Source organism: Adiantum capillus-veneris, chromosome 12 (genome assembly GCF_014529385.1).
Source record: "Adiantum capillus-veneris isolate H3 chromosome 12, ASM1452938v2, whole genome shotgun sequence".
NCBI classification, from domain to species: domain Eukaryota; kingdom Viridiplantae; phylum Streptophyta; class Polypodiopsida; order Polypodiales; family Pteridaceae; genus Adiantum; species Adiantum capillus-veneris.
Genome location: NC_140942.1, coordinates 105,091,416 through 105,104,835, shown reverse-complemented (window position 1 = coordinate 105,104,835; position 13,420 = coordinate 105,091,416). Strand labels below are relative to the sequence as shown.

The window sequence follows — 13,420 nt, the reverse complement described above, 5'->3', positions numbered from 1 at the left end:
GGTGTGGACGACGAGGACGAGACTATGGCTGGAAACTGAATGCTTCAAACCGGTAACTGTGGTACCAAATCGGGGAATGATCTGCTAACTTGATGGCTAGAAACACTCTGTTTCCTTTGGCTGAAAACGCTGTTCTTATGGCTTGCAAAACGCTGAAATGCATGTGTAAAAACGCTGGCCTGCACTGCTGGAAAACGATGCTGCTGTTGTACAAAAACGCTACTGGCTGGCTGATGCAAACGCTTTTTTGAAAATGCTGATGCAAAGTTGCAAAAACGCTGCCTAAGGGCTGAAAACTCCTGCTAAAAATCACTGAATCTGAGGCTGAATATCTGCTGCAGAATCACTGCTTATGGCTTGTGATGCTACTGCAGAAAACGCCAAGGTCAGGGCTGATGGCGATAGTGGTCTGTTGCTGAAAACACCAGGAATCAGGCTGGAAAATGCTGAAGTGGCCTTGTGGAATAACGCCAGGCTGATGGGTTCTTATTCTTGCTGAGAGTGGGCCTGTAGAGCAATGCTCCTGTTGCCTCCTTTGCTAGAAAGTGCTAACGTTAGGTTGCTTATATATTATCTTAGCAAAATTGCCCTACCTAGATCCCAACAAAAGTCACTTAATAAATAAGTCAAAAATAGGAAAAATATGTTTTATGCATTGGAAATTTCCCTTGATGGATTCTGATGGGAATGCTGATGATCATGTTGTGTGCAACCGGAGGATATGCATCTAATCTAAGTGACTGGTCATGGACGGTCTGCGAACAGACTCACAAAAGTGCCAGATCACTTCCTATTCTAGACTGACTTGACGGAACTGAAGCCTGGTCATGCTGTAGCCACTCCACGGACACATAGGGTTGGATGTGTCACGTGACATCCCCTCCTTTTCAAAGTGAGGTACTGGTACCGGATTGTATGGCGTCGAGGGGGATCGCCAATAACATCCGGAATCCTCGAAAGGACTATTCGTCGGCCCACTCGAATGCGTGGGTCATGCGATACTTGAACTTCATAAAGGTCTGCAATGCTTGCTTCTTTGGGCCGCACCGAAAGTGACACAAAATCATCTGTAGCTCCTTCAATGCTTCAACTTTGTCTATGGACGTAGGTCCAGCTTCTTCAAGAATCTCCAAGGCTGAAAATTCTTGAAACCACTTCCAACACAAAAACATGAACATACCTATTCCATGTAAAGTGAGTGGAGAAAAATGCACTATCTTATAATCTATAGGTGAATATAAATGCACTGCCAACTAGAGGCTGGGTATCTTATAATCTATAGGTGAATATAAATGCACTGCCAACTAGAGGCTGAAATTTCCAATCGTAAAAAACTATGCATGTACCGTATGTAAGGTACATTGTATCATACTGACGCATCGTATCTTACGGTAATGTACATATATACCTATCCAACCTTGTCTTGCGTGTATTAATCTGCTTCAAAAATCTTGTCCTTAGTGGTCAGAATTGATGGAACCTTTCTGACATCGTCGACAATCTCAAATGGAGCCTTCTCCGTAGATGTGTGAATAGTGTTGTTGTAAGCAAACTCCACAAGAGGCAAATACTTCCCCCCCTGAGTCTTGTGATTAGACGTATAGGACTTCAACAACTCCAAAACCGTTGAACTGGCTATCATCGATTGCATGTGTGTGTGAATGAAACGATGTTGAGAATTTAAGCTGAGTGCCTATATTCTCCCACATGGCTCTCCAAACAAGCTCATAAACCTAGGGTCTCTATTTGACACTAAAGATATGGGCATGCAATGTAATCTGAATATCTGTGAGACAAACTGTTCGGCCAAATGATCAGCTTTAGTTTTCTTCTTCATGGGAATAAAGTGAGCGTGCTTGCGGAATCTGTCAATGATGGTCCAAATATCATCATGCCCACTTTGAGTTTTTGGAAGAACAAAGATGAAATCCATTGCTATACTTTCCCAAGGCGGTCTGGAATAGGTAGAGGCTGTAGGAGCAAGCCTAGATATTGCAGTGTAGCTTCATACTTTCTAGGGATGAGAAACTTTCAAGGTTGCCCTTCCCATATTAGAGGCTCTAATTCACTTTGACTTTTGTAGGGCAGGGCCATAATTTATTTACCCTTAAAACTTAAAGGTGGTCATCAAAACATATTGTCACAAGCTGTTGACGTTCATGGGTTCTAGATCGTTCTTAGCCGATGCATTGTAGAAACGAGAAATTATGCCTTCAAGAACGAAGTGTATGGCTATGCCAGTGCTAGAGCTGATACAAGCTACATCTATGCATAAACTTCAGAAGCCGAGTTCGCTTAGGATGGTCTGCTGAATGTTAGAGATGGCAATCGGGTGGATAATTTTTGGCCAATAGTTTGGCGAGGTGTGAGGTTGGTGATGCTCCAATCAACGGCTATCGTCTCGTGACGAAATCAAAGCTCCAATGCTAGGAGGGTTTGAGATGTCGATTGAGTGAAAGTAGTGTATGATCGTTTATATGAATTGTACAAAGTGTGCCTTTGGTGTTATGGTCCTGCTATGGATATTCACGGAGTTACCGTCTCTGATGATGATGTACAATCAAGAGGATCTTGTGAGATGCGCACGTGCACTCCAAAAGATTGGTTCAATAGCTAAATAACCTGGGTCTCTAACCATCAGTTGGTGGGAATCGACTCCTTAAAGGTATAATGTAAGAAAAAATGAATGAGAGGCTTTTCAGTCGTCTGCAATGATGACGAGATGGGCTTCACGTGAAGGGAAGGAACGCCATAGGAGAGGGGTGAGCGTGGGTTGCCTAATGGAGCTGCTAAGGTTGCCTGCAGGCCCCATACATACATATGCCATCAGATTTTCATCTACATGGACTCCTTGTCTCTTGCTCGACATAGCCACGCTATATCTCCAGCAGCTTTCTCTCCTTCCAATCAATTCATGTTCATCCCCCTAAACACACCATTTTTGTAGAAGATCTTAACTTGCTCAACTTGTGAGCATGGGTTTTTTGCCTCAATCTCCCTCTCAGAAATCTGCATGCTTGACATAGCCAAGTCGCTCCAAACTTCATCTGAGGCTTTTGCAAGGAAAGTGTGAACTACTACCATGTTTGCATTGAAGTGAATCAATTTTTGCATGGGAGAGTAATGGCGCAGGAGCTCCTTGTGTTACGTTGAACATCGAAGGTTGCATGATTCTTTAAAGCGCTGCATCGCACATGAGTCGGAGGTCGGAAGTAACGAGGCGTGCCAAGAAGGGGATTCAAGAGCACGAGGGATCAGAGAAAAAGAGATCGAGCTCAAGACGGGAACAACCAAGGAAGAGGGAGAGAGAGCTGGGAAGGATGTGTTATTGGCTATTGCAGGTGGGTAGAGCGCTCGTGGCTATGAGCAAGGGCTGGTGTGCAAGAGACTAGGTAGGATGAGAAGAGGGGGAGAGAGCGACCTGGAGGGGAGTTAGAGTGCATGAGACCAGACAAGCAGGGCCGGGGGATTGCTGTGCAAGGCCGGGACTTGTAGGCAGGGGAGCCTAGGTGAGCTTGGGAACGTTGGGGGGTGGGAAGCGGCAGGCTGAAAACAAGGGGAGAGGGGTGTTATTGCAGATGAAGGGAGCTCTATTTGCAGTTGAAGAAGGCATGAGCAAGCACAAATGAGGTTTTTCCATGGAAAGAGGCGGTAGGGTGGTGCCGAAAGCTCATAAGGGCCACTGCAAGCCGCAGTAAAGTACGCCACACAAAAGAAGGGATGGCATGGCAACTTGGAAGCTAGGATGGCCATGAGCAGAGCGAGTACAGTGTGCAACCACGAGCTTACAAAAGAAACACAGTTGGTCTAAGGCGGAATATCAAGGTTCTCGTCTGAAGCCCAAAGGAGGTGGATAGCTGGCCACACTCTTTCGCTCATGCTTAACCGCGGACTCGCCGAACTCTACACTAAATGGAGGGTGTTTTCTTCATGGCCTTCATCATTGTATACCATCTAGTTGCAGCAAATTGAGTCAGGAGAGTCATAGGTATATTTCATATTCTTGGATCTTGAGTAAATATTCTCAATTTCTCTCCGCTATCGTGTCTTATTATGTATCAGTGTGGGTCGGGTATGGGCACGGGAAATTGTGGTTAGCAGATTGGGTGTCTTGGTGTTTTCTTCCCTCGGCGGCATGTGTGACCAAGGGATAGTTGTAAGGGTATATGATGTAACGGCCAATAAAGATAGAAGAAAGAAATCCTCTGGGTTAGTTAGAGAGTAGAGGGCTTGGTTTTGGGTGGTATAGTCCAAGTCCCCATCATCTTCTGGCGATCCCATTGGGGAGAGGTCTATTTTTTGTGTCGTAAAGCTTCCAGATAAGTCTTGAAGAGCAATTCGAAGGATAACTCCAACCGTGCTAAAGTTTTAAAGGTCAAGGAGTCATAGATGGCGTATTCCAAGATTGACAAGTTGTTTAGTGGAGCGCTAGGGCAGAGGATCCGACCTTGGATATGGCTCGTGGAGCTAGAGATGGAGGAATTGCAAATCTGCATAGACGAAGAAAAGGCAGATTATGTGTGGCAAGGGCTTCGCGGAGTTGCATGGAAACTCTATTGCAACCTCTCAACAACAGAGCAAAGAAGTTGGTACCAAGTGAAGCTAGCTCTGCTTCTAGCCTTTTGTGAAGACCAAAAGAGATTTATGGGATCGACCATTGAAGCAAAGACGGACTCGGATAGTGGAGAGTCATCAAATTCTACCGATAGCGGATAAGCAAATGAATGTGAGGATGATTGGAGTGGCAGAAGCTCGGTTAGTGCTGAAGATTTGGGGATCTCGAGCAGGCTTTTAGGTGCAGTACTCGATGGAGTGCATACTGGAGGCGAGCAAGAGAGTGAAGCGGATGGTCATGCTTCTTTTAGTGCTAGGCTTCATTATGGCTGAGTTTGCCCTTGATCTCCGGAGTCATGACAGAAACTCAGTACGCTGAACTTTGTGTTGATGTATGCTCATGTGTGTGTGCGTGTGGTGTGTGTTGTGTTGGGGAGCATATGTTAGTACCTAGTTCTTCACCCACTATTGGGCACTGACGACGTTAGTGGGGATGTCGTGGTGTTTAGTCAATACTATGCATGACGGAGTTGATGGTTATATTGTCTTGTGGGTGACTACCATGGGTCTATACCTTGCACTTTCCTTCAAGGGTGAATCTGGGCTTATCCTGGATTCATCAGGTATATATATCCAGATGGTGTACCTAGTTCAGATGAAGATTTCAAAGTGGTATTAGAAGCCAGTTTGCCAAGGCAAGAGGGTGGGCAGCCTTGCCATGATCAGCAGCATGCGGAGGTGCATCAAGTTCCAAAGTCGGTGTGTGGCCGTGGAGAGGTGTCTCCAGTAGCAGACTCTGTGGGAACTGATGGAGATGCAGCCTTGGAGTGCGGGTCATCATGTGTCGAGGATGAGAGAATATTCCCGTTGCACAATTTTGATACCTACTTGGGAGTTTGAGAAGGTATGGGATGAATTCATGTCTTGCTTAACTGATGATGTGACTAGTGAGCAGGTGCACTCAGAAGAGGAAGCAGTGGTTTGCCAGGTGATAGAAGCTCTGCCAAAGCAGGGGGTTGGGCAATCGTCCGCTGTCAAGGAGCAGGTGGTGATGGAGATTGAGGCCGCAGTGGAAGAAATCTCTACTGAAGAAGATGTGGTGTCCATAGGTGAGCTTGTGGATGAGCACTTGGTCACTCCTGGTGCAGATTTAGAATCTCTGAATGTGTTCAATGGCGAGGAGGAGGGTTTGGATGATTATTGGTGTTTTGATGACCCGGATGTTCCGATGGATCCCTCTCAATAGGTATATGTCGACAAGGCTTTAAGCAAGATCGAGGCACTGAGAAGCTTGTCTCGTGTTAAGGAGTCAAAGGAGCAAGAGATGCAGCAGCCAATGCTAAAAGACACCTCTCTCGACACTCATAAAGCAGAGGAAGTCAACATAGGAGATGTCTCTCTCATACAAAGTGTACATCTTGATAAGAAGCCGCAACAAGAGGGAGGGCAGGCCTTTCTCTCTCTTGCGGAGCATATGCTGCCAAGAGGAGTAAGAGATGTGATGAGCGTAGAGTCAAAGTTTCTTTGTAGCAGCGAGAGCCAAGGTGAAGTGGTCTTAGAGGATGAGGGCCATGCTGATGGCAGATATGATGACTTTGTTTTCTTTGATGATCTCTTATTGGAGACAGGTGATGTCCCTCCTATTTCACCTCGGGCTGATGTATGCATATCTAGCGAGGTTGACTTTGATGATTTGGAGAGTTTGCTCAATGAAGATAAGCCTCTTGTTTAAGTGAAGAGCCCTCTCATAGTTCATGATGTGAATGCAGATGCCGGTAATGTGTACAAAGCCTCTTTGGAGGGATATATGCTCTTGATAGTATTTTAGAGGCCCAAGTGGCTACCACGTATGCCCATGAGGACAATACATGTATAATAGAGTGCAGTTCGGGCCTTGGTGATTCCCTTACAAGTTTTCCTGCTCATGGTAACAGGGATGAGACTTTTGAGCCTACCATATGTGCTGCTAGTGAGGGCTTACATCGAGGTCCGACCATTTCTCATGGGAAGGGAAGATATGCCCAGCTTGTTTGGGATCTAGGTGGGAGTTGGTCTTCAAGATGGGAGGCTGAGAGCTTTCCCTTCACACACACACATACATGCAACATTTTAAGGTAATGCGACTGTTGTGGGAATCGTTTGTGCTTGTAGTTTGGAATGTTACTGGATTGTTTTGTTTTTAAACAGTTCTGTTATCCTTATAACCTTGTTTGATCGTATAACCAACAAAGATGGTGTTTTCAGATTTTTTCAAGATCTATCCTCAAGCACTCAGCTATTGTACGATCGAACCTGTAAATGATTATTCAAGGCATATTCCTTCATTCAGTCTTGGAAATGAAACTTTACTCACCAAAAGCTCTTCAAAGCATAACCCTTTCCTTATTTTGTGTGGAAGTAAACAAGACTCTGTCAAAACTTCACCCTCAAGCTATCATCTGGTTTCTTGTGGAGGCTGTTTCTTCATTACATGGGTTTTGTTGTGCCCATGTGTTCAGCGCAGAAAGAGACCAGATACTAAGGAGTTATCTCTCAGAGCAGAAGCCACAAGTAAGCATCTGTGCTCTCTTGGTCGTGCGTGTGATTAAGCATTGCAACTGTGTATGTATGTGTGGTCTAGAAAAAAAATGGAAAGCATTTCTTTCCCTTGTCTTGGGTCTCAAATGCTATCTTCATTCATTTCGACCTTTGCAGAGAGTAGACCACGAAGATTGTTGTACATGCTTCCTTTCTTTGTCAAGGCCAAGGGTGCACTTAAGTAGATGGGTGAGAAAAGCATTGAATGCGTGTGTATATATATGTGGGGGTGGTCATGAAGAACATGGAAAGGATTTTATATAAAAAAAAAATCTATCTCACACTCAATTTTGTCTGTCTTGAGACTAGACTATGGAGATTGTGGTTCATCTACCCTTTGTTTGTCAAAGCCACAGAGTGCACTCAAGAAGGTATTTCATACTTTATCGTGTAGCATAGGCTTTGTGACCATGATATTAATTGGGCTTTTAGGAGGTAGTTCTTCAGCATCAAAAGCTCACCATATGGTCTTAGAAAATCTTGAAGCCAACAGCCCTTTGCTTGAAGGTAATACCCCTTAATGATAGACCCCAAAGAACCCATATTCTTTTTTCAGGTAAAATTACCAAAATACCCCTCAAATTTCAAAAATTCCCAATATACCCTCATATTTGGCCAACAATTCCCAAAATACCCTTCAGTTTCTCAAAATTCCCAAAATACCCCTCATTAACCTCACAAACATCACTAAAGACATATTTTTCTTGCAACCCTTCATCGTAAGACTGTTCTCCCTCAATATAAGATAATAGAGCTAGGATTTTCGATCTCTTAAGATGAAATCATTCATCATTTTTAGACACAGATGCCTCTAATTATTTTGTTGGTTGTTGAAATAGGTATGCTTTTCATCTAAGCTTAGAGAAATGTTTTCTGATCAATATTCAACTTGGGTCATAATTTGTGGAAGCGGAAACAATTTTTCTCTACTTTGACTGTTCTACAGGTACTTCCACATCCGTTTCATTGAACGAGAGCTCTGTTAGTGGTTCCTTTTCCATCAGCTCAAAGAATTGTGCTGCTTCTCCCAGTAAGTCTCCACAAAAGTTCCGGGGTGGTCAACCTTTTACCCTAGCTGAACTTAGTAAAGCTACAAGAAACTTTTCTCCCACTTGCAAGATTGGACAGGGAGGTTTTAGTGCTGTATATAAAGGGAGGCTTTCAGATGGCACTGTCGTTGCAATCAAGCGAGCAAAAAAGGTCTTAATTTTCCACCATTTTCAGTTGGCTTTTTAAAAAAACCTTATATGGAAGCAGTTCCGGTGGTTGGTTATAAATGGTCTGCTTGCATGAAAAAAAGGAATATTTGTTTGCATTCAGTTAGAGAGCTGCTTAATTTCCACTTTTCATTCACTTTTTACCATTTCTGATCTTATGGAAACATTTTGTCAGAAAGTGAACAGTAATAATGGCAAGGATTTTTTTGTGACAGAAAGTTTACGATCCACGTGTTTCTAACGAGTTTGAAACAGAGGTGCAAATGCTGGTGGATATTGATCATTTGAATCTGGTGAAGCTTATTGGGTACTTTGAGGAGAATGAAGAGCGCATTTTAGTTGTTGAGTATGTCCCCAATGGCAACTTGCGCGAACATTTAGATGGTGATTCTTTGCAATGACACAATATTTTTTCTTTGAGTTTCATCCTTGATCTCAGAGGGAAACATCTTAATGTGATTTACAGGTGCACATGGCATTGTTTTAGACCTTGGCATGCGCTTGGATATTTGCATTGATGTTGCTCACGCCCTCACGTACCTTCATATGTATGCAGGTAGAATGAACAAGTACTCTTCATATCAAGCCACCTGCACATTCCAGTTGGTGGATACTGAACTGTTTTTTGTATGATACAGGAAAAACCATCATACATCGAGATGTTAAACCTTCCAACATTCTTTTGACTGAAAAATATAGGGCAAAGGTTGCAGATTTTGGCTATTCAAGAATGGGCCCTCTCGAGATGGGGGAGTCCCATGTGTCAACTCAAGTCAAAGGAACTGCTGGCTATTTGGATCCGGAATACCTGAAAAATTTTCAGCTAACAGAGAAGAGTGATGTGTATTCTTTTGGTATAGTTCTTCTCGAGACAATAAGTGGAAGGAAGCCAATAGATCCGAAAAGGGAGGTCAAAGAGAAGATAATGTTCAAATGGGTAAGTTTGTTGCTTGTTTTATGCAGTGGTTTAAGGCTTGATAGGATTATGCATCACCATTTGTATCTAAGCTTTTCCTTGTCATGAATATCGTTTTATTTTTCTTGAGCTTTGTTTATGTGCTGAGTTTCAGGCTAGACCATTATCTAGCGATGACACACTAGATGTTTAGATCCAAGGGATGGCTCACATCCATGCATTCATTAGAGGCACATAGATATTATGAGGGTCGTAGATAGATATGGCTTCCTAGGCCACAAGTTGTAGCCTACCCACAGAGACCATAGTGTCCATAGAAACTAGAGAGACTTCCTAGTGACTGGCTTTCACTAGAGATAGTTAGACATTCTACACGATCATTACCACGGCCATCTCTAGAGACTTTCTAAGAAGGTGAAGGGCTTAAAAACATTCACTAAGCTAATCTCACAGTTACTCATGAGTTCCCGTCTTGCGAAAGATGAGGCTAGCTTGAGCTGCCCCCCATGATTGATGGTTGTCCACGGCGCTCCTCTTGTACCACAAGTCATTCTTCAAATTTGGATTATGATAATCTTTTACTCTTGAACAATGTGAGGCAGGTTCGCTTTGGACGGACTCACTCGTCCTTGTGCTCTCAAAAGACAAAAGACTTCCAATGAGAGGCTAACTTCTTTTGTCCTTGGGTTTTACACAAACACTACGCAAGCGAGGTTTTGAATTTCCAATCAATTTTGAAGTTTAGGGTGAGAGTGGAATGATCAAACCACTTGAAATTTATTATCTAACTATTACCAAGCATGGGTACTAGAGATTGACTTACCAATGGAAGATGCTCAATAACACCTATAGATTGTGCTACGACCGTTTCTGAATTGAGAGACTCGGTCTCTTACTGCAACATCTTTCAAAACTGCGCTATCGCTATGGGTTGAGGATCATGCTTCCAAAGAAAAATATTGCCAATCTTCGTGTAGAAGTACACCACATCCATTGAGTTTTTTGACCACGCAATCATGATGAGGCTCAATGCCGCGTATAGTTAGCAAACAACATAGCCACTTGCACTTTATTCACATTACAGACCTATTCAAGTAAAGTTACATTTTTGTAGTAGATCTACCTCCTGCTTAGCTTTAAGTTAGACGTTGACTTGAGCACTAGGCTCCCTCCCTCGTCACTATATAACAAAAGCTAAGTTTGAGATAATTCTTATCCATGTGTCATAATGTGTGACCTACCATCTGTTGTGTACCGTACAACGCCATTTTTGGTGAGGCTATCTCCTACGATGTTTTGTATTTCCCTTTTGGAGTGAGCCTAGGGTCATTCGAACTAGATTCATTGATCTTTTTAGTGTTCTTTTCTTTGTTCTTATTCTTTTCCTTATGTGTCTAAATCCTGAAACAAAGGATTTTCCTACCATTCCCATTATGTGTAGTCTAGCACAAATCTATTGTTGATGAATTCTTGGCTTGGCTGTCTTTAACCTACCCTTTTTCCTCTTCATCTTTAGAAATTGGACTAATTGAATAGCATCGACAATGTCTTTAGGTCCCTGACCTCCATGTCGACGAACTTGATTGAGTGGTCCAACCCAAAGAAAAATGAATTCATTCTCTCATAATCCGACTTTCTCAATTGCCCGTTTAGTTGGGACACTCCATTAGCAAAGGACGCGACATGTTTCCCATTTTGCATCAAAGATTGAAATTTTCTTTGTTATTCTTTTGAGGTATTGTGAAGGCAAGCAATGCATGTTGAGATCTTCATGGAACTCACCTCACTTTTAAGTGAGGGGTATCCAACAAAGACGCTTCATTCGCCTCCTTATGCGTAGCTCATTTTCTTTCTATGCACTCTTGTTTTCGAATCTTGGAGTCACGTGAAAATTGCATAGAGGCAAGGAGAATCTCATTATGTTTGGACTTTGAAACAACTTCAAAATAGGCATTGAACTGATGCAATCAAGAATTAGTGACTAGAGCATCCATTGTACTATCAATAGCTTCGTTACTTTTATTATTTAGACCCCTGGAGATCTCCAGCAGAGCTTTGAGGGATGGACCTTTGTGGATTGATGTGTTCAGAAAGAGTTTTAAGTGAGACAATGCCCTAACTTCCTTGATCCAGAGGGATACTAATTTTCAGATTTACAGTACAGATTTTCCCGTTGATGAGTTTTTCCTTTGTATGATTGAGCGCCAGATTGATGATGCTCCGAGGAGATTGATATGGTCAGAGATTGGCGCATCCCTGGGGTTATATAAGATGCTATAAGATTTTGCTTTATGTTAGTATGATATTTTTGAGGTCATTGTGATAGGGTTTGTCCAAATCAGCAAACTTCATTATAAGTGGTCTCTCTTTTGATGCATCCTTTCCTACTCTCCATGCATCTATGGGTGACTTTTCGTTTGCCCCATTTTTACGCATAAAGCCAATGCATCCTCTTTTTATCCCACAACTTGTATATTCAACGCTTGCATTTTCCTTCTCCTCTCCTTTCATTTATGATAGTAGAAGAAGGTGAGAGGCGTGGGCTCTGATTTGTAACCACTTCTATCCTTTTGGTATTTTCCTCGTGATGTTTGACTGCATCGGTAGAGGCCTTCAGTCTATTCTCTACAAGCAACTTCAGCTCTTTCATTCTTCTTGTATATGCAGATCCGTTGTACTGCTTCGAGTTGTCTCACCTTCATCAAACTTGCTCTCACATACTGAAAGTTTGCCCTTAAGATCTTCAATAAAAGAATGCTTTCCGGTATGCACTCTCCTTCATTTCTACGGTTCAATAGTAGCAAGTGCAACATCCAATTTCTTTTGTACCACAGATTCCATTACATTCACATCTGCTCTCAAAATGGCCTGCATTTCCCCTTTTAACACTATGTACATAGCAATGCAAAATTCACACGTCCTTTTTTTTTTTGCCGAGCATTCCTCATGTGTGTATATATATCATTCTTGCGAGCTTCCATAACAGCGTACATTTCTCTTTCCATGCTTTGGTCAACCCTAACTATCATGTGCACTTTCATACATGAGTTCGTCTTTGGTTTTAGAAAGATTTCCCGCTCTTAATGAACCTCATGACAACATGCTTTATGGCACCTTGTGCTCGAAAGTGTGCTTTGCTTTTGGCGGTGTTTGGTAGATAGCTTTCGTCGTCGGGATCTGCTGATCTCTTTGGCTCTCTCTAGCAAAGTCCCACGTGATGCAGGGCGGGTTGTCGTGTAGTCTGCTACCTGAGAAGGGCCGCTCTGGAAGTAGTCTGTGACTGCCCTTTGGATGGGCTCCCGCCTGGAGCACCTCATCCTCTGTAGTAAGTCCTCTCTGTGTCGCCGTAATTCGGGCAAGAAAAGCCCAAGACATCTCTGATCAGTGTAATCCATCACCCTAGACAAGGGCCTGAAGCCATCTCTGAAGAGAATGAAAACGTCCCCTAATCTTGTAATACACTGGACATTGGCAGATATAGTGTTCCTCCGTCTCTGGCTCAATGTCACATAGCTCACATATCCGCTCCTCTGCGGGTGTCGAAATATCTCTCCCTGTCTCCATGTGTAGCTAATGAGAGGAAGTGCGAAGCTGACCTTTCACGCATCGGAGCCGATGCGAGAGGTGTGAGTCCATGTATCTCGGCCGCACAACGAAACCATCCTGCTCTCTATGAAAAGCCATTTTCTTTCCCAACTCCCGAGGGGGACTCAGCCAGGTCCTCTGTGTATCGAGTCAGTGCGAGCGATGGTGCGTCCCAGGAGTACAGAAAAGGTGGCAATCTGTCCATTGCGAAACCATGTAACTCAAACCATGCTGACATCTATGCATACCAACATTTGGAGTCGCCTAGTTGGCGGGATGATGAGAGAGAGAGATGAAATGAAATGATATATTAACGTCTTCAAAAGGCCAAAATGACCTATGAGACCATCAGATACAAAATGGTGAATCTAATACAATGTCTGAAGTACAAAGTACAAAAAGTACTGAATGTAAAAAATGAAAATTGAAAATGAAGTGTGAAATGTGAAATGTGAAAATGTAGAAAAGCCCTCAATGACAATCTGGGTGTCGTGCTAGAATGCCTCTGATCCTCTGCTCGAGTCTCCGTCGATGGAGTGTGCTCTTGTGTCTCGGTCGTGGTCGTCTCGAT

At 43.1% G+C, this 13,420-nt stretch overlaps 1 protein-coding gene across 3 annotated transcripts in view; it reads left to right on the top strand.

Annotated features, from left to right (window-relative positions):
* LOC147446258 (calmodulin-binding receptor-like cytoplasmic kinase 2) overlaps positions 1-13,420 on the top strand; it is a 57,289-nt gene that overhangs the window by 37,919 nt on the left and 5,950 nt on the right. For 2 of the 3 annotated variants that reach the window (XM_086525522.1, XM_086525523.1), the window contains exons 3-7: positions 6,799-7,104; positions 8,078-8,331; positions 8,564-8,732; positions 8,815-8,904; positions 8,987-9,285. In XM_086525522.1, the coding sequence (XP_086381648.1) occupies positions 6,799-7,104; positions 8,078-8,331; positions 8,564-8,732; positions 8,815-8,904; positions 8,987-9,285 (1,118 nt within the window). Of the gene's footprint in view, positions 1-6,798; positions 7,105-8,077; positions 8,332-8,563; positions 8,733-8,814; positions 8,905-8,986; positions 9,286-11,931; positions 12,029-13,420 lie in introns of all 3 variants that reach the window. The other variant, XM_086525524.1, reaches the window with a different exon arrangement.